The sequence below is a fragment of the Liolophura sinensis genome, chromosome 1 (genome assembly GCF_032854445.1).
Source record: "Liolophura sinensis isolate JHLJ2023 chromosome 1, CUHK_Ljap_v2, whole genome shotgun sequence".
NCBI lineage: Eukaryota > Metazoa > Mollusca > Polyplacophora > Chitonida > Chitonidae > Liolophura > Liolophura sinensis.
Window position 1 is genome coordinate 31,407,213 of NC_088295.1, and position 21,424 is coordinate 31,428,636.

At 41.7% G+C, this 21,424-nt stretch overlaps 2 protein-coding genes across 2 annotated transcripts; one reads left to right on the plus strand and one right to left on the minus strand.

Annotated features, from left to right (window-relative positions):
- Nucleotides 1-860: 860 nt before the first annotated feature.
- Nucleotides 861-10,532, minus strand: LOC135481078 (sorbitol dehydrogenase-like). The gene is made up of 10 exons (XM_064761014.1): nucleotides 10,418-10,532; nucleotides 7,533-7,623; nucleotides 6,983-7,016; nucleotides 6,549-6,713; nucleotides 6,135-6,294; nucleotides 5,640-5,758; nucleotides 3,940-4,008; nucleotides 3,524-3,699; nucleotides 2,322-2,443; nucleotides 861-1,432 (listed from the first exon to the last, which is right to left on the minus strand). The coding sequence occupies exons 2-10, from the start codon at nucleotides 7,587-7,589 to the stop codon at nucleotides 1,279-1,281; spliced, it is 1,056 nt and encodes a 351-aa protein (XP_064617084.1). The 5' UTR covers nucleotides 7,590-7,623; nucleotides 10,418-10,532; the 3' UTR covers nucleotides 861-1,278.
- A 1,324-nt stretch (nucleotides 10,533-11,856) lies between these two features.
- LOC135461363 (sorbitol dehydrogenase-like) lies at nucleotides 11,857-19,939 on the plus strand. The gene is made up of 10 exons (XM_064738406.1): nucleotides 11,857-11,985; nucleotides 14,530-14,607; nucleotides 14,855-14,888; nucleotides 15,463-15,627; nucleotides 16,211-16,370; nucleotides 16,906-17,024; nucleotides 17,122-17,187; nucleotides 17,676-17,851; nucleotides 18,136-18,254; nucleotides 19,592-19,939. Exons 2-10 carry the CDS (start codon nucleotides 14,554-14,556, stop codon nucleotides 19,743-19,745), a joined length of 1,047 nt encoding a protein of 348 aa, XP_064594476.1. The 5' UTR covers nucleotides 11,857-11,985; nucleotides 14,530-14,553; the 3' UTR covers nucleotides 19,746-19,939.
- Nucleotides 19,940-21,424: the final 1,485 nt, after the last annotated feature.

Below are 21,424 nucleotides of genomic sequence, written 5' to 3' on the forward strand. Positions count from 1 at the left end.
AATTTATTCCACACCTGGAAAAAAACTTCCTGCCAATTTTAGAAGCATTTTTACATGACAGTCTTATTTACACAATGGAACAAGATTTTTGGATGGAACAAGTTCTTCGGATCTTTACTCCCGCCAAAAAGCTACCATATATGTGTCTGTATATACCTGTTATATCTATATTGTGAATAAATGAAATGAAAATGTTTTGAGGGCTAAATGCCTCTCATACACCAAGGGCAGATTTCTGTAAAACTGGAGTAATGGAAACTTTAAAGAATCGCCGTAACAGCGATACAGAGACTGACTTAAGACTCACCAACACGTCTGCAAGGCAGCGGTTAGAAGGAGTCAGTAACACTGGACGGGGTATAGAAAGATAGACAGGACAGAGTACTCATTTGGAAGAATCACTAATATCGGACGACGATTCCTAAGAATGGCAATATACAACAGTCATTAGAAATAATCACTAATACAGGACGACGATACCTAAGAATTGTCAACATACAACAGTCATTAGGAAGAATCACTAATATAGAACGACGATTCCTATGAATGGTCAACATACAACAGTCATTAGGAAGAATCACTAATACAGAACGACGATTACTAAGAATTGTCAACATACAACAGTCATTAGGAAGAATCACTAATATATGACGACGATTACTAAGAATGGTCAACATACAACAGTCATTAAGAAGAATCACTAATACAGGACAGTGATTACAAAGGATCCGCATGATTTATATATTGGATTAGTGATGTACCCCGTACTCGAGAATATTTCACTTATTTACGACGGCAGGCAGCATTATGGCGAGAGGAAACCGGGACAGAGCCTGTGGGAAACTCGCGACCATCCGCATGTTGCTGACATGATTTCAATTTGCCTTACAGTTAAGCACGAGTTGTAGTGAACACGTTGCACTGCTAATAAACTGACACACAACATGTGAGTTACAGTTCATATATTTGATTATAAACCTTAAACGTTGGCTACAGGTGAGTGACGTATATATAAATACAACAACAGGCTTTGAGGAAATACATTTACCCTGCAGTCTGACAAGCATGCAGACACGCCTTACATGCCTGATGCCATTACGCACGTAAATGGGAATTCGTATGTCTTCATATAATGTATTATAATAATATTTTATTCAAGTCCGTAGCAAGCGAACACAATGGCAATGCAGGACAATATTAACATAATGCATTAAATATGCATGTTTTATGAATTACTGTTAATTGTGCATAGATATCCTGTACCCTGAGCTAAATGTTTTACTCCCTAAAACAGTCTATGATCACTTTGATTCCAGCACCAGACTTGGCTGTGTTAAATGCATCCAGTGTTTTCTCCAGGGGGAAGTGATGTGTGACCATAGGCTTCACATTTATGGCTCCGCTCGCCACCATGTCCAGGGCAGCTTTCCATCTGAAGAGAAAACGATGTCCAGGGTCATCTAATCGTCTTGCATGGTCATGGGTTCATTCATCAATAGGATTTTTATACGTTTGTTATGTATGTTACCTCGTGCTTTTAAAAGCAAAATCGGTTAATAGAACATGAGTTTGTGTCAGCTATTTGTTTGAAACTTGATATATGGAAGCACTTTTACTGGCCAAAAGGTGTGCAAACTTTACATGTTTATGTTACGAGAAACGATTTTCCAGATTCGAAAAATGTTTGGATAATCCTGGTGAGGATCTACACAGAGTCCAAGAACCAGTAAAAAAAAATATCGTTTACAGCCTCTATGACATGCATCACAAGACTTCGATTTTACCTGCATTGGTGCTCTACGAGAACAGTGTCACAGGAAGCAGACACAATAGTGGAGATGACAAAAAACGTCAACTCCTTGGAGACGTCTGATACATGTGGGAAGAATCCCTGTAACTAGTATTATCCGTGACCGTTATTATATGCTTATTTATTTGATTGAAGTTTTATTTCCTGTACTCCCTGAAAGCTATTGTGTACAAAAAGTAAACATTCACATTTTCTTTACATCGCGGGCTACACAAACAAATGTGTACGAAACGGTAAACATTTGCTTTTGGAGAGTACCAATAGGCTAGCACAGAACATCGCTAGGCGGCGGTCAAGTTTATGGGTGGAGGGAAGCAGGCAGACAGCCCGGGGGAACCACAAAAACGGAACACACGAGAGCTGGATTCGAACACGCGAAATGATTGATGAAGGACCGATCGTCTGTAGCAAGAGAGGTCACTCACATGACTGATCTAGCTGTGGCGCTGTATGGCGACTGTTAGCCAAACTGGAAGGTGTTAATATTATATACTATACTGATCCAACTCACGTGTTTTTATATCGGAAGCTTCCTCGGATCTCGATCTCCCGGGCTATGGTACTGGATGCAGGGATGGAAACATTATCTGGGCCATGTCCGACCATCACGAGCACGCCACCGGGCTTCAGCACCTGATCGTATACAGACACTATGTATGTTGTGGGCACAAGGTATCAAAGGATAGACAACGGCTGCATGGAGATTTGACCCTCATGGAGAACCATTGCAAAATTACTTTTTATATATCGACCATAAAAGCTCAGGTACGTGTATATTTAGCCATAGGTGCAGACTTTAGGAAAATAAAGTGTTCTTTCAACTGCAACTTTGGATATACTCCCACTTTTCTACCCTCATGAATTAAGCCGTGGTGTACGCCGATATGAGTTTTTCGGAAAGTCTCGAGGGGTCGCGAGTCAGCGAGCCGCAAACATCCAACTTCATAAAAGTTGAGGATACTGTTGTCATCAGGTCAACTACTACTATCACCATCTTCTAAAAAGACTGCAGCTGCAACACCTGTGAAGTTGTCGAAGGCCTTTGCTAAACTCCACCATTTGTCCGCACTGTCCTTGTTCTTGACCATGATGGGATCTGCGCGTTCTGTGACACTTTGCTTTTGCAGTGGCAATTAACAGCACGTTTTCTTCCCCTTTCACACCTTCCTATTCAATTTTCCAGGAGTAACACCTCACCCCTTTCTGGCCATCATGTAGCAAATGAAAGGGGTCACGCAGCATTTGAAATCTGACCATGAGAACTACTGGGTTCACGCCTTGACCTTATGTTGGGGTGTCTTAATTATGTCCTGATGTCATCACACATCACACATTGTGTCTGGTCGCTTTCTTAGCTCGTCTTATCGATGTCTTGACATTCTTGGCGTAATCTTAGTACATGTCACATTCTTGCCCGTAGTTTACCGATAGCATGCCAGACTTACTTAGCACCTAATCATAGTAAGTCTTGTCAGTGTGCTCGACGACACAGTGTACCACGATCTTCACGTTGTGACATTTCTGCACACATTTTGGCATAAATTTTGAAGGTCCAAGGGGCTGTAATTAGGACGCCTTACATTCAGACATTTGGGTTTGGGATAAAAACAAGAAATTTTGTACAATTTAAAGCACAGTTACATTTTCCCGTTGTTTTCAATATGTTATTCCAAGAGTGTCACGAAGTGCAATATTAGGCTCACGAACACTCACCCCTATTGCTAGGTCGATTGAAAACTGGGCCCCACTACATTCCACGACCACATCCGGTCTGACCCAAAGAGTATTAATGACGGTCTCGGTGAACGCCACTACGTCTTTTGATTCGATGAGAACCGTGTGAGTGGCACCCATAGCTTTGGCGAACTCCAACCGCTTACTGTCTAAATCTAAACAAAAGGCCAAACGTAAACACACAAAGTAAAGAAAACGTTCGTAACTTGTACATGTCGTGTATTCTGTAAAGCAACCTGAAGACCTTTACCATGGAGATAAAAATGTAAACCGCAACAAAATTTCTACACTACCACTTTATACAATATGTCTTCGGTGATTTAATACTTGAATAGGCCAAAATTATTTAATTCCTTCTCCGTAACAAAAGTTTCATACGTAAGTTTAGGCGTTACTTACCGTCATACATACAACAGAGGCTCCCATAGCCTTAGCAGACAACATGGCGCTCAACCCTATCGGACCTGTAGACAGAGAAACAATGAAAGTTAACAACAATGTTATATATCTTATTACATGCAATAATACCAAATCATGTAACTTTGTGTTTGGTGCGATGTTTTGGTCTGTAAACATGAGTAATATCGTAAGTTACACATATCCTCTGAAAAAGGCTGGGTACTAAGAGTGGGTATAAACATTTATGAGACAAGTCGCCCCAGCGTCACATTCTGTGCTTCCCGCCTCACCTGCTCCTCAGACGACATCGGCGTGCCCCAGCGTCAAACTGTGTGCTTCCCGCCTTACCTGCTCCTCAGACGACATCGGCGTGCCCCAGCGTCAAACTGTGTGCTTCCCGCCTCACCTGCTCCACAGACGACATCGGCGTGCCCCAACGTCAAACTGTGTGCTTCCCGCCTCACCTGCTCCTCAGACGACATCGGCGTGCCCCAGCGTCAAACTGTGTGCTTCCCGCCTCACCTGCTCCTCAGACGACATCGGCGTGCCCCAGCGTCAAACTGTGTGCTTCCCGCCTCACCTGCTCCTCAGACGACATCGGCGTACCACAGCGTCAAACTGTGTGCTTCCCGCCTTACCTGCTCCACAGACGACATCGGCGTGCCCCAGCGTCAAAATGTGTGCTTCCTGGTTTACCTACTCCAATTCCACAAAGCCATTTGTGACTTAAGTCAAAATTTAAAACCTCTTCACAATGCTCAGTTTTTGCTACCGGAAGTTGAAATTTAGACACATTTGTCTGTAGATAACATTGATAAGGTGGATAAAATTTTAATATCTAAAAGACAAACATAGGCTTCAAAGTTACATATGAAATTTTGACTTTAATCAGAAATGGAGTTGTGGAATCGACTCCTGGGTATGGAAGCCGATAGAGGACATCTCGCTACCTCGCTACCTCCATCTGTGTAATACAGGGCGAGGCAGCGAGGTAACGAAGTAGCAAAACGATTTAACGAGGTAGCGAAGCGAGGTAAAGAGGTAGCGATGCGAGATAATGACGTAACGAGGTACCTACTCTACAGACAACAATATGCGTACCCCAGCGCCACATGTGCTCCGCGGGCGACATTTGCATACCCTAGCGTCACATTGTGTTTTCCCCGCCTTACCTGCTCCACATACGACAACTGCGCGCCCTAACGTCAAGTTGTGTGGGTCCTACCTTACCTGCTCCACAGGCAACAACTGCTCGCCCAAACGTCACATTGTGTGGATCCTACCTTAGCTGCCTCTACCTGCCCCGCAGAAGACAACACGTGTGGCTCCCGCCTTACTTACTCCATAGACGGCTACTGCAAATCCTGACGTCATATCGTGCGTTTCCTACCTTACCTGCCTCCGCCAACGATTACACATGGCCTGGTGGTTAACATACTTCACTGTACCAGCGTCACAGTGTGTTGTTCCCGCCTTGCCTGCTCCACAAACGACAAGTGCCCGTTTCAGCGTCACATTGTGGGGTTCCCGCCTTACCTGCTCCGCACACTGGGACTGCGTGAGCTACCGTCCCACCGTATGGTTCCCGGCTTACCTACCCCACAGACAGCAATATGCCGGCTCCAGCGTCACATTGTGTGCTCAGCATGCGGACACCTGCATACCTCAGCGTCACAGTGTGTGGTTCCCGCCTTACCTGCTCCACAGACGACAACTACGTGCCCCAGGGTGACACCTCCCCTTCTGCAGGCGTGAAGACCCACGGACAGAGGTTCAATCAGGGCGCCCTCCTCAAAACTCACACTATTAGGCAGCCTGTGGGAGAAATGTGGTGATAGGGTACCGTACCAGAAATACATGGATGGTCATTTGTTCATTGGTCAGTTGTACCTTTCCACTAAAAACGAGACGATACCTGGAAATACATCATCGGAATTTATATACTTCATTTGTTTATATGATTCTTACAACCTGTCTTCAGGAACCTGTGAGCTATGGAATATAGATTTCTATGTAACGTAATAATTTTAAGTTTTTTTAAGAGGCCTATCCATCGCGAAGTTGGGCGATAAGGAGTATCATACTGCATTCTGTATGATGTATGTTCTTTCGTAAGGCAAATTTTGTCACTTTGAGTTTGTTCTTTACACTATGCTTTATTTAATTATTATTAATCTGTGCTTTTCCTTACTTGTAGCAGAAGTCGGCGGCATGGGTGTGGTACCGAGCTAAAGCTCCGTTATCTGGAGGTGTGGCCAGAAAGAAGACGTCTTGACACAAATTATACCGACCGTTTCTGCACACCTCGCATTTTCTGCAAGGAACACCTGGCTCTATGGCCACGCGGTCCCCTTAGACAAAAAAACAACAACACTTTTTCTCAATAAACATGGCGTGCATAAGTTCGTCAGCAATTTGCCAAAGGTGTACGGCTTACCTCGGACACTCCCGTTTCCTTCATGCACCAAAAATATTGACAACCATCGTATCAGTGAAAAATTCTTGTGTTCGGCGTTACACAATAAACAAATAAATATAAATAATTTTTTTAAACACTACCTCCATTAAAAACGAGCGCAATACATTCATGTAAGTTTACACGAACCTTCTCTAAGATGTGTTACACCCTTGCCGACCTTGCTGACAGTTCCGCTACACTCGTGGCCCAGAAGCATCGGGTTCTTTACGACAAAATGGCCAATAGCTCCGGAATGCCAGTAATGGACGTCACTTCCGCAGATACCCACGGAGTGCATGGAGATCTGTACCTCTGTATGATGAGACAGGTGGGCAAGTTTCAATCTGATGAATAGCTATTGGCGTCATATAAGATTTCCTGACCTTGAAGTTTGGAAGCTAAACTTATTAAGGATCTATTATATTTATTACATGGAAGCATCTATTATTAACACTATCACTACATGCACATAAAGACCCTTTACTGACATTGAAGCATGAATATTGTTAACCTGTTTACATGTACATGTATCTCTGTTTCTTGTTATTTATGTATGAGTTATTAATGCATGTAATCATTACCTCCCGGGCCAGGTTCTGGGACAGTACGATCTTCCTGTCAGACAAAAACACAGGTAAATCTAAATAAATGTATGTTTAATTTGGTGTAAACAGCTATATGATCATATGAATATAATCGTAGGATACACGACTTGCACGCAGAAAGTCAAATCTTTGGATACCTATCATTACATACCTAAGCTGAAACGTATGCATATCAATTAGGCGTTTGTCAATTTGTAAACTAGACAACGTATGCCTGTATAGGCCCATCCGTCAGGCATTTATTGTATAAAAAAACAGCATCGTTTACATATGCAAATTTCACTGACTGACTGTATGAGCTGCACGTGCAGATATATTTACATGTGAGGCCTACATAGAAGATAATCGGAAACGGCAATGGGTATGCCAAAAACTATGACGGAAAGGCTCACAGACATATCTATTTATCTGATATTATTCGTGATTTTTTAAAGCTGGAATTTTTAACTGCCATATATGTGTAACTTACGACCAAGACTGAACATGAAACCAAAATGTGCACAATACAGACGAAGCTATAGCTTACCAGCCGAAGATCACCTTTCTTATACAAAACAGCTGACAGATTTGCGTCCATCGACATCTTGTATAGCCCCAGGAATGTTATTCACACTGGCCTGTGTAAACAAAGTGACAACAGTTTACAAGTAAAGCATCACCATTAGATTTAACTTGCATAAGCAAACAAGGGATCTAATGTTAATATCAAACCATTCTGATACCGATATCCAAATATATACGGTACAAGCCTCTACGTTATCGTTCAGTAATTTTAACGAATATGTAAAGTATGTAGGCCTGTATAAACTGAAGTTCAATACCAGACTGCACGCATGTAACTTAATTACGAGTTTCTACAGGTAAGTCTCGTGATTCACTGGCAACAGCCCAGAGAACCAAGACGCGGAGTGATTTTCTTTAAACCGGCCGCTACATGCAGTGTTAAAGTCTAACATAGCAGGTATTGTACTTAACATATACAGACGTGTCGACATAGTCATCCTTCTGCTCTCTTATTACCACCAAACTACCACTACAATACCACTACATTACCACTACATGGGGATACCCAGGCACAGAAACACCAAACAAACGACACGGACTTCGTGACTGAAATCAGGGTGCAGCCCACCTGCATGGAGAGGTTTTCATCAGACTGTCATGTTCCGTGTATGCATGATGCAAACTTGGGCACATGCATATAGTGTCACTGTACATCTGCATACTGAGTAAAAAGGCAGGTTACATGTAAACGGACAAGACGAACGCCCATGCAATTGACAGGCGGAGTGGATTTATCCAGTTTCATAACCTCGACCAAGGAGCTCATGTTTTTGCCGGAGTTTATGTGTCTATCTGTCTGTCTGTCCGTCTATATCTCAGCAACTTTACGGAAAAGTTATACTCGGATTTGAGTGAAATATTATGCATAGCGGGGCCTTGTCGCCATCACCAATCCATAAAATTTTAGAGGTGGATCCAGAAGCAGGAAAATTTTTAACGATTCTTAACCATTGCTAGATAGGATATAAAAGCAGAGTACTGTCCCCTTGTTTTTAGTGGCGGATTTGTACTTTTGGCTGTGGCAGGGACTTGTGCTCTAGGAATGACTCCGAGTTTATCTATTTGAACAAGTGTTTAACGCCACACCAGATTTTTCTCTTAAGCCGCGCTGATCCCCGACCATTGACAAGTTACTGATGAACTTTTCCGCGAATGATTTACAAAGTTGCACGCCATAAGATGGTCTTCCACGATGGTAAGACTGTGCTTACGGGCACACGCGCGCTGTCAGTCCATTGTTGTCAGCATGTATGGCCTCACAAACAACGAGAGAGATTGAGTGTAGAAAATCCGTGGGCACAGGCAAGAATTGAAGCCGCACCTCGGTGTTCAGTATATTGTGCTATCTGTATTGGTATCCGATAGCCCCTGCATTACTAGCATCTGGAATATTCCAAATAAAGCCAATCTTTGGAATACTCCAACAAAACAATAAAATAGGGTCCAACAATGCAAATATAATATTTTAACCATGAAATACCGCTATGTGAAATAACGACTTAAGAATATACTTATAGAACACTAAAGGCTAGCAAAGGCTTTTTTCATAAGCGCACATAGATGAATATATATTTCCTCAGGAGACGGGAAGCTTTGCAGACAACCGCTCTTTGTGAAGGGTATAAGTGTGGTGTACGTGTATATGGATATGATATAAATAGGCCAGCAAAGGGTGAAACATGTCCGAAAAACCAACCATAACTCAGTTATAAGCATGTATACCGTCGTTATATCACTGCCCTGATGTTAAGTCGTGTCAGAACTCAGCCGTACTGTATCAATACGTGTATGCTTATACCATATCAAACGTCTTCTTCGGCATATGTAACACAACCTTCCCGAAACCACAGAGGTTTCAACACGACGGTATTATATATAGCTCAACCGACAATAAAGACGAATTGTCCACAGTTTCTTCTTGGCGGTTTCAAAATAAAAAGATATCGAACAATAATATTTTCTAATGATCATAGGCCTTTGCATCTTCACATTCACAGAGACTAGAATTTTTTGTTTTCGCGCAGTGTTATAGACGTCATCAATTTAAGGTTGAATTACAGACATTTTTGTACCGTTATCTTTAAAAAAAAAAGAGCTACACAAACTTTTAACGTTTCTAAATAGGCGAATCGAAGTCGAACCAACTTTGGATATATATACTTTCAAAAGATAAACGGCTGAACTACCGTTAAAAGATGGTTTACCAGCAGACTTCATTGACACGTCTACACTAAGAATGACTTAGAGAATACAGATACACCAAATTAGATGTTAGATGTAGGCCTAAAGGAGCGCCTCAGCCAGCTTGAGCTAGGTTACGAATCATGTAACATTTATCTATTTATTTATTTCATTGGTATTTTATGTCGTACTCAAAAATATTTAAGCCATATGACGACGGCCAGCGTAATGGTGAGAGGAAACCGTGGGAAACCCACAACCATCCTAGCATGAGCTGGACTTGAACCCACAGCGACCGCATTGATGAGAGGCTCCTGTGTCATTGCGCACGTTAACCATGTACCTAGGCCATGGTGGTCCCCATGTTAAATTCACACTGCATGCTTTTCAGTGTAAATTAACTGGACTGGCGTACTCCACCGCAGAATGCCCAGTCGTAATATATATGCGCTCTATACATTTATAGCAGGCTTGCATGTGCTTTTACTGATGAGAGTACATGTATAGTGACGTACGTGTTTTAGCTGAACAGTGTACGCTGTGCACTATATCCCGTACTCTCACTGTTCTTCCAGGAGGCAATATCACATGTATATCTGTTTTGCGAAGGCTCCACCGCACGTTTACATTCCTGCAGTCGGACAGTTAATCAAACTGGATATTTACCTGGGATTCGATGTTGCTGTTCTTGTTGAACACCCGTCCTTTGCCAGGATATATACAGGTCTGACACACGTGTTAACTCTTGTGTCGGTTTACAAATGCTCCAGTATGTTTTGTCCTGGTTAGACTGACCGCGGCCTACCTCTATATACAGAACATGATAGTCTAACCAGGCTATCCTCATCACAAGATAACCTACCACGTCTGATACCTATACAACTACATGAAGAGGGATAATTTATGAATACTCTGTAGTCTCCCCTTTTTCGAGGATCTGATAAGAGAAGGAATATATCTGTGTAGTCTATAGTACATCTATATCTCGTGTGATTAACAAGCCTGTTACAAATCTGTTCATATCACTTGTGTATTTGCGTGCTCTATCTCGGTATCCCGAATCTATCTTTCTGTCTATCTAAGTTACTGTGTCATTCAACATTGATCGCTTAGATGTAAATGTCATTAACAGCTAAATCTCGCGACTTTCCGGCAATATCAACAAAAATCAAAGCCATTTGCGAGAAAATTAAATATATGTGTGGTGCATGTCGAGAGCATGTAAAAGCGGTAACAGTGCAAGGTATTTTCTGTTTAGTCGGTTTTAATGATACCCCTTTGCCAGTGTTGTGCGACTTCGTGGAGCCTCGATCATGTCGGGGTTTTCAGCATGGCGTTACAGCCAAGCACTATATAAATGCGTCAACCTTCAACTGTAAATATTTATTTTTTTATTTATTTGATTGGTGTTTTACACCGCACTTAAGAATATTTCAACTATACGACGGCGGGCAGCATTATGATGGGGCGAAACAGGACAGAGCCCTGGGGCAACCCGAAGGTTGCTGGCAGGCCTTCCCACATACATAAGAAGCCATCATATGCTGGACTTGAACTCACAGCGACCGCATTGGTGAGAGAACAGCATTGAGGACTTTCTATACGAAAGGTTGGGAAATGGTTAATATATACCCATTGTCGTACTTTATATATGTATGTTATTTCTCGGATGGACTACTGTACATAATCGAGATTTTATAATATAAAACAACACAATAACTACATATATTGTTGCAGGGAGGAAAACTTTCACAGTATAACATCTTCGTATGGTAAACGATCGCTACAGTTTACTATCTTTAAAATGGCGAGGACGTAATGGAATTCGGTGGTATAAAAAACTAGGTCGGTACAAGGTCTGAACTGTGAACAACCTACCCCTCGTCAGATACAGTTTGCTATCCAGGTCATACCTAAATCACATGACTCGGTTAATTCTCCACATATGTTGAGCACCAACTGCTGCAGTATTACAGGAGCTTCAACGTTGTAAGTGGTGGGAAAATAGGTGAGTTTGGTGGAGAAAAAAATAGGTTAAAAAATCCCTGTATGAACAAGTAAAAAATGGGCTATGTTATTAACCCTGGATAGGTGTTGCAGAAATACATCTTTGTAGCTCTAGGCATCGAAACAGACATTCGTATACCAGTCGTCAACCGTAATGAACTTTCCGGTTCAGCAATCGCAAGACAGTGGTACCCGCAAGAATCTGCAGTATGTGTCAACATATGTAGGTACGACACATACTACAGTATTCAGCATGTGTGCATTGGTTTGTAAAGCTGCAGACAGGAGAAAACCCACACAGACATGACACATACTACAATATCCAGCATGTGCGCACTGGTTTGTAAAGCTGCAGTAGATAAAAACCCACACAGACATGGCTCATACTACAATATCCAGCATGTGCGCATTAGTTTGTAAAGCTGCAGTAGGAGAAAACCCACACAGATATGACTCATACTACAATATTCAGCATGTGTGCATTAGTTTGTAAAGCTGCAGTAGGAGAAAACCCACACAGACATGACACATACTACAGTATTCAGCATGTGTGAATTAGTTTGTAAAGCTGCAGTAGATAAAAACCCACACAGACATGACTCATACTACAATATCCAGCATGTTTGCATTAGTTTGTAAAGCAGCAGAAGAAGAAAACCCACACAGACATGACACATACTACAGTATTCAGCATGTGTGCATTGGTTTGTAAAGCTGCAGTAGGAGAAAACCCACACAGACATGACACATACTACAATATCCAGCATGTGCGCATTGGTTTGTAAAGCTGCAGTAGATAAAAACCCACACAGACATGACTCATACTACAATATCAGCATGTGCGCATTAGTTTGTAAAGCTGCAGTAGATAAAAACCCACACAGACATGACACATACTACAGTATTCAGCATGTTTGCATTAGTTTGTAAAGCTGCAGTATGAGAAAACCCATACAAACCTGGCACATACAATAATATTATACTGCATATATATATATATATATATATATATATATATATATATATATATATATATAAACATGTACGTGGGGTTTATATTTAATACAAACTGCATGCAACGCTGGAAGCAAGGTACGAGTCAGTAGATCCAGCATGCAGCATATGTGTAATTCGTCAGCTAGAGCGAGGAATCAGAACAGAGCCCAAAGTTGATACTTAGTGAATATCCACGTGGTAGATAAAAGAGGACATCCTCGTTAGAAGAGCATTAATAACAAGTGTCTATTGCAAATTCAATTTGAGGCAATTGCTCCAAAAGGAAGATGTCATGCAGTCCTACCAAACCTCTCTCCATCAAAAGCTTAACCAGTCATCCGTGAACAAAACTTTCCACAACAAATGGGCTAAAGGTAAAAAAAGATCATCCACCTAAAGAAACAAAAACGACATTGGAGTCCTACACATATGCAACAAAGGTACATATGACCATGCATCGTCAATTAAAAGAGGTAAGGAAGATGCAGGTGACAAGGAATGTCTGCAGCACATGTATCATAGCTAGGCAATATTATCTTCCACTAGCTTCCGGTGGGAAGGAATGTCACCTCCCTGGTGATGAACAATGTTTTCGTTAGGTCCACTCCTTCTCAGCCAAAGACCAGGCAGTGGGAACAGAAGAAATACTTCTTTGCTTGTCTTGCCAGTGACGTTCACCAAAAAGTCCATCTCTGTGAGGTCAAGAGTTTCAATCAATAATATTCCCACTGGTTTGATGCTTTATCCTGTCCTCAACCGCCCACAACCTTAATTTTTAATCCCTACACCAATGGCGGGAGTGACAGAATGGCAATCAGTTATATCGGATAACAGTATAATCTTTGAACAGTATGGAACACACATGATAAGAATGGAAGATGAAAATTACCATCTGTAATCTATAATCTTAGCCTTTCTTTGTCATGTTGCACATTGGCATACTTTTGTGGTACGTGTGATAGGCTGTGACACGTAGGCGACTCAATACAAAGTACTGACGACACTCGTGGGCTGCAAGCCTGCATGGATGCCCGATAAGATCATCAACTCAGCATATGTAACGTCAATGTTTCGCAGCATCGCAACGTCAATAAGGGATGGATGTAGACTATACCGGGGCTTACGACGTGGCCATCAAATGCGATCGTAATTTGTTTGGAAAGTGACATGTGGTCAATCAAGGAGTATCGACACGAAGCCATGAGGCCATTGTGGGAAGCAATTTTGCGATGCTGCTGCGTGCGATGATCCATCGCAACCTGGCGAATGAAAGCGTCAATTCCAACAATCATGTACCCTACGTTGACCTTGCATGAATGGGCGTTCCAAGAGTAGATAATCGCAAGCTCTATTTCCAAAACAATTACCTCAAATATCGGTTTCCAATGGAATATGTAAGAAATAATATGTAAGAAGAAAATAAAGCTATAGTTCATAGTTTATAGTCCTTGGCTAATTTTCAGGTCGAAAGCAAATACATCTATCTCAGTCGCGCTGTGCTTGCTACTATTCCTGGAAGAACCAGATTGAAGTTGTATAACACTGATGTCTCAGTCTATATGCATCACACTTCTTGTCTTTGTACTAACCTCTGCTTATATAGTTGGCAGTATCATTTTTTGAGTATATAGTGCGATGGTATAATGCAACCAAAACGATTCAAATGTCTAATACTGACAGCATGCAAGCAGATCAACAAAGGTTAGGGTGAAATCTTACACTTTTCTCCCCACAGATGAATTCTTTAAATTTGCCATCTATTTGTCTATGTTTAGGTCTTGGAAACCCGACCAGTGGCAATGTCTGACACAAATCTCTCAGCTGTCCTGTACAAAAAGGATGATCTACGATTGGTAAGACATTGTTTATGTAACAGCCAAAATATGCAGTTATGGAACGTGGATGAAAAGGCATACAGATCCAATACAAACTACGATTGTTGTAAAACGAACAACACATAAACATTCGGTCTATTAACTGTAATTAACTTTGCAAAAAGCGACAAACGTAAAGACAGTAGATTAGACAAGAAGGAAATTATGGCTTCATTATTATACTAACGTAAAATATCAGTACTGACCCTTTCTCGTGTTTTTACAGGAGGATCGCCCCATTCCCCAACCTGCTGCAGGAGGTAGGTTGTCTCGGTTTCTTGTACATATGATACATATCATTATGGACGAGTTGTCCCCAAATCTGCAATTCCAAAACCTTTACCTGTTGTTGACTGACCTGTGATGCTTTACTGAAAAAAGATATGGATGTGAGAATTTCAGTCTCTCGTATACAACAGGGGCCTAGAAATGCCGCGCTTCCAAGAGTGTGTAGCCGCCAAAATTTCAACCTGCAAATAAACGTATGCAAGAGTGCAATGCAAAAGGACACGCACCAAAGGGCTGAGCCCCTGTGACCTATTGGTTGGCGTGCTAGTCCAACACAATGACCCATGCAAGCGTCTCTTACCAATATGGTCGCTTCCTCTTGTACATGGATGGCCCGCCTCCAACCATAATGCTGCCCACCGTCGCAAGCGAAATATTCTTCAGTAAAACACCAAATAAATATATAAAAATAAATGCATATATAAATAAATGCATAAATAAATAAATGCATAAATAAATAAATAAATCACATACTGAAAGGCTAGCGAAGGTTCCAAAGAAGAAGTAAGTGTAATTCGTAAGACATTTGATTTTTGTCTTCCGCAGAGGTTCAGGTCTGTATGCACTCGGTGGGTATTTGTGGCAGTGACGTCCGATACTGGGTGGCAGGCGGAAGTGGTAGGTTTGTGGTAAGAGAGCCCCTGCTGATGGGCCACGAGTGCAGCGGTATCGTCAGCCAGGTGGGGGATGGAGTCACCAGTCTTAAAGTTGGTGAGAATCTGCTTTTTTCCCTTTAAATCATGCTTATTTCAAGATAACTTTTTAAAAAGCTTACATAGAATTCTTGCCCGTAAAGGCTATAGATCATGGCAAGGTCGGTTGTCTTATTTAAACATTGTACACGCTAGTGCCAGATACGTCGCTCAGGATATGTGCATAAAAGTCGCAAAGGCTAGTGTCCACACATACGATACTGCATCCGCTATATGGCCGAACATATACATGTATATATATTTTGTTTAAACATTTCTGTTGTGTTTGCATAATTTATTGTGTACTTAAATCACTTACTATGTACTAAATGCTCATTACGCAAGAGATATCACGTGACAGATTTGTTTGACGTCACCTGTTCCCTTTTGTCTTAGAGAGTATGCAGATGAATAAAGATGGCAGTCTGAATAAGACACTGGGTTCCATTGTCCCTTCCTTCATGTCGACTATCATCGGTGGTCGGATATATAACAATTTCATTGTTTAAATATCTCAGAAAATATTGCTTCTAGGCAAGTTCTGACGGACTGCATATAATGTCCGCAGGTTGCATCTGTATAACATTATTTTTTTTTGCTAGGTGATCGCGTGGCAATTGAGCCAGGAGTACCTTGTAGACGATGTGATTTCTGCAAGACTGGTCGCTATAATTTATGCCAAGACGTTTTCTTTCTAGCCACGCCCCCTGACAACGGGGCTTTGGCTCGATACCACACCCACGCGGCCGACTTCTGCTACAAGTACAACAACATTTACGTCTTTATACATTTGTGTATTTCTACAGAATACAAATTGATATAGGCCTACTTGCTACCATCTTACATGGCTTAGCATCGTTCATAACTACTTGATTGAATGCCTTTCTTCTATTATGTTTCGAACAGTTACAGAGTAATTTGACGAGGGAGAAATCCTCAGATATACGGATTACCATAAACCGCACTTGTACCTTATGTACCAACAGCCTATATTAGCCAGTTACTTGCAATGAAGTCCCGCCTAAATCTACTCCACCTATGCAAGCTGCGAATGCGCCAGTTCCAGTGAGGCTTTCCATTTTGAATTATTTCCCGTTTCAAAGTTAATTCTAGCATTTAGGAAGTCCCCAAGACGGCTTCGACATGGAAGAGAAAGCCTAACACTCCAGCTTGGACACGATTTGGCAAATACTTTTAAAGACAGAATTATCAGCCAAAATTTCCGAATGTCCCGAATGTCATCATTTGCCAAATTGACACAAAACACCCATATATGGTCTTGGTTCTCTTGATTTAGGCTCCCTGACAACTTGTCCATGGTAGAGGGCGCCCTGCTTGAGCCGCTGTCGGTGGGAATTCATGCCTGTCGGCGAGGGGAGGTTACTCTAGGACACCGAGTTCTAGTATGTGGAGCAGGTAGAGTAGAAATAACGAATGTGTTACTTTTGCTACTTTAATGTGAATAAATGAGTTTGCACAACTAAAACTGTATGTCCTGTTTCTTTCCCTGCAGGCCCGATCGGGCTATGTGTGATGTTGGCAGCAAAAGCTCTGGGAGTGGCCGCCACATGTGTTACAGGTTAGTGAAGAGTGATTTTCTACCTAATAGCTTACTTGTGCGAATTTTTACCTGACAGCGCATTCATGCAGGCTTACGTCGGGCATAGGACGATTGTTCGCGTGTTAATTCGTTTTCATTCCTGTCTTCGGGTGGGCGGGATTGGTTGGATTCATTCGAAGTTCATCTGTAGTCAGAAATGGTAAAATAGAAATTAGTTTATATTGCAAATGTACGGATATATTGTATTTTGCCTATTAGTGGCTGGTCGTCCCGTGTAGCTACACTGGTATAGATGTACCATGTACTAACTGTACACCCATAAGCATACACTCAGTATAGGCCTATATAGGAATATTGAGACGTTAACATTAAACTCATGGCTAAAGCAAACATGCACATATTTTTATGTATATATATGGTTTCCTACATCAACATTGCTAAAATACTGTAATTGTGGCGTTAGACAACATTCAATGATTCATTCATTTTCCGTATACAATTGCTAGATATTGACAGCAAGCGACTGGAGTTTGCTAAGAAAATAGGAGCCACGAGCACGTTATTGGTGGATTCGAAAGATCCAGCTGAGGTCTCTCAAAGGGCCATCGCGGGTCTCGGAGGTCGACCTGACGTTACTGTAGACTGCAGCGGTGCTGAAATCTCCATACAGCTGGGAGTTGCAGTAAGTAAAATCAGTGGTTCCCTTACCAAGATGGATCCGTGTTTTCCATCAAGGCAAAGTTTCATTAAGGTTTACAGGTTTACAAGGTTAACCACTGATATCACTGCTGGTAGACAAATTTGATGAATACTAGTTTTTGAGATGTGAAGACAAAGTCACCATGGACGTTGGGCAGGACATGCACAATGTATCTTCACCAACGTACAAACGGTTTAGGGGATACATAATGGTTGCGATGTTTTATACCTGGATGATTCTTAACTATGGTTCCTTCTTCATTTTAGGCGACGAAACCCGGTGGAATTCTCGTGTTGGTTGGACATTGTCACAGTGCTTCTGTACCTGCGTCCGATTTTATTTCTAGAGAACTGGAGATGAGGGCTACATTCCGATACGTCAACACGTGAGATACAATCCTGCAACCATTATTACTGTCAATTTTTCCACAATCACCTTTCCCACCATCATTGCTGTCAACTCCCAGACCTTCATTACTGTCAGTGTATCTATCCAGGAACCTAGAGTGAGTGAGAGAGTGCTTAGGGTTTAAAGTCGTACTTGCCAATTTTTCAGTCCTTAGAGCTCTTAGAATGCATGTATTGTGCTTCCTTGTTGCAGGACGGATTTCCACCGCTCTTTTATCTAGTGCTGCGTCACTAAGACGACTTACCGAAGGCAAGTAAGCCGACCCACCAGAGCCATTATACGGACACGGGTCAACCAGTCGTTTCATTATCCCACTATTTGCTGAACGCCAAGCAAGGCAGCTACAGCTTCCTCTTTTAAGGTCTTAGTTGTAACCAGACCCAGGATTGATCCTGGATCTACAGGGGCCGGTCCAGGAACCTGGGAGTTCTTTACCTCAAGCTTGTGTGATTTATTAAGATAAATGTAAACCTCATGCAGACTTTGATTCCCAGACGGTAGTGTGCATAATCATCAGAATGGGAGCATGGTTCATTACCTTTCTATTTCAAATGTCTAACGGGTGCCTCCGTAGCCAAGATGGTCAGCGTGCCAGCGCGGCGCATTGACTCTGAGGCCTCTGACCAAAGTGGTCGCTGTAAGTTCAAGTCCAGCTCATGCTTGCTTCCTCTGAGGCTGTACAAGGGAAGGTCTTGCAGCAACTTGCAGATGGTCGTGGGTTTCCCCCGATCTTTGTCCAGATTCCTGTCTCCACAATGCTGGCCGCCGTTATATAAGTGAAATATTCTTGAATACGGCGTAAAACACAAATGAAATAAATAGATAAATCAAATGTCTAGCCTTTGTCAGGCCTATAGTGTATCTCTTTGGTCGCAGATTTCTGCCAACAACATGTCTCATTTCTTTACAATGTTTTACCTTTGTACGCCCCATTACAGCATGACAAGAGGTCAGATGTCTAGATAAGGTGAATTGTTTGACTGCAAGGTCATTGGGGCCTTTTTTTGTTGATAAGTAGTGAGATCTTGACAAACAATGTACCTTTCTTTTCAAAGTCAAATCTAAACAATTCAGTTTTTCAGGTAAATATCGAATTTTTCGTCTCGGGAACGTTCATCATTCCAAACTCTACCTAAAATTCTAAAAGTTAACTTAAATGCGTTATAATGAGTGATTTTCTGCTCATTAGACGGCCAAGGCCAGACGCTCCGGATAAGGTACAATTTAACACAAAATCAATCTTGTCGGTAATATCTTGTAAAATATTTATTGTCGAATTCAGCGAACTTAACTCGGTGACGATCGTTTCTTCAGGTGGAAGACCGCAGTTGACATGGTATCGTCAGGTAAAGTTGACGTCAAACCACTAGTCACTCATCACTTCCCCCTGGAGAAGACACTGGACGCCTTCGAAGCGGCTAAGACAGGTGCCGGAATCAAGGTCATAATAGACTGTTTTAGGAGTTAACGTTTAATTAAACGTCCTTGTTACCAGCAATCCAGCATGTAGACAACTGTTAGAGCGTACCGATACGTTGACAAAACGTTTACAAAAGTGATTTACGTGGTCAATTACTAGCAGTACAGATATTCATGTGTGACAAATGCAATCGTGTCGTGAGCAAAATGGACAACATGAACAAAAAACTGGCTTACAATAAAAATGGTCAATTGCAATACTGAGTGGACTTTTTAATATCAATTAAGACTGTATAGCTTTTTGATTTATTTTTTTTATTTTTACAGTTATTTACTTGTTGCTTGACGCCGGATTCAAGATTTTTTCACAGTAAGTTTACAGGTTGGCAGTAAGTTTATAGGTGGAGAAAAACAGTGTCAAGGGTAAACCATCAACCTATGGTAAGTTACTGATAAATTTTCCCACGTGTGACATGAAGATATGCCCACTGGTAGAAGACAAGTGTCCTTCAACAAATGTTCGACTAAGACCATACGAGCGTCCTGGACAATTAATTGTCGCCTTTACCTGCCAAGGGGTGTGGGGGAGGCTGTTTGTGGGCTGTTTGCTGACTCAGCGCAAAACACTGCCATTTCATCTGGACATATAGGCCTACCATGTTTCCACTACTGTATTATGGGAGGAGAGACATCTTCCCATGCATATCCCTTACAGCACAAGCGTCGCTTTACATCACTGCCACTACTAGCAAATTTTGTGCTGAAAAAAAATAAATAAACAACGCCTAGGTCACTGGGGTCACGGTGATGAGGCAGGAAATGATGTCAGAATTTGAAAGCACACACACTCTGTCTCAACCTTGTTACTAATGATACTTTTTAAACACATCCATTCTGTGTATTCTAAAAATAAAGTATTCTAAAGTATAACATAAAATAGATTTATTGATAAGCGCTGATTAAATGGTTTGGCGCTAGAACACCAACAGTGAAACACAAGCCATGGTAAACGTTGGAAGCATTTCGAAAATTATTTGCATCCCAAATCTAGCGGACATCATGAAATACTTTTTTTTTGTACGTCATGGTTCTTCAGTTATTCTACAACTCACTCACCCCCTTCAGTGAAAGTACAAAACACCGCTGTTTCTAGAAACGTACCAGATTTCCATACGTCTTTACTGTTAATCAGTGATAAGGCGCTTGACCAGGCTTAAGAAAAATTGCATTTATATATTTATTTATTTCATTGGTGTTTTACGTTGTACTCAAGAGTAGGCCTATTTCACGTATACGACCTCGGCCAGCATTATGGTGTGAAGAAATCGGGCAGAACATTGTATGCCGAGTTCTGAAGTTTCAGCTATGAACCTCCTCTTATGGAAAGCCTTGCTGCAAACTTGTATAGCGTTTCCTCTAAGATTATGAATCGAGAGAATTTTTACGCACTCTTTCTAGTCTGTGCGACAAACGTGGTTTGGCTTTGGCTAAGCCTCATGACTAATGTCCGTCCATCGACGATAATCAGCATTTGTCAATAAAATTGTTTCATGTGTTTGTTACAGCCATGTTGTGCACACTTTAGATTAAGAGAATGCATTTGTAGCCTGTATATAGACAGAGGTTGAGACAGTGTGTTGTATGACATCATTTCCTGTCTCATCAGCGTGATCCCAGTGACCTTGGCGTTGTTCAAGATTTGTGTTTTGCTAGTGGTGGCAGTGATGT

What these genes read in the sequence shown, in the direction of transcription:
- LOC135481078 (XM_064761014.1), bottom strand. Translation starts at nt 7,589, where the DNA reads ATGTCGATGGACGCAAATCTGTCAGCTGTTTTGTATAAGAAAGGTGAT. An exon ending in AGTTGTCGTCTGTGGAGCAG is followed by an intron (nt 4,009 to 5,639) that starts GTAAGGCGGGAA and finishes CTCTGTCTACAG; the next exon opens with GTCCGATAGGGTTGAGCGCC. An exon ending in CAATCGACCTAGCAATAGGG is followed by an intron (nt 2,444 to 3,523) that starts GTGAGTGTTCGT and finishes GTATACGATCAG; the next exon opens with GTGCTGAAGCCCGGTGGCGT.
- LOC135461363 (XM_064738406.1), top strand. Translation starts at nt 14,554, where the DNA reads ATGTCTGACACAAATCTCTCAGCTGTCCTGTACAAAAAGGATGATCTA. An exon ending in TCCCCAACCTGCTGCAGGAG is followed by an intron (nt 14,889 to 15,462) that starts GTAGGTTGTCTC and finishes TGTCTTCCGCAG; the next exon opens with AGGTTCAGGTCTGTATGCAC. An exon ending in GGCCGCCACATGTGTTACAG is followed by an intron (nt 17,188 to 17,675) that starts GTTAGTGAAGAG and finishes TACAATTGCTAG; the next exon opens with ATATTGACAGCAAGCGACTG.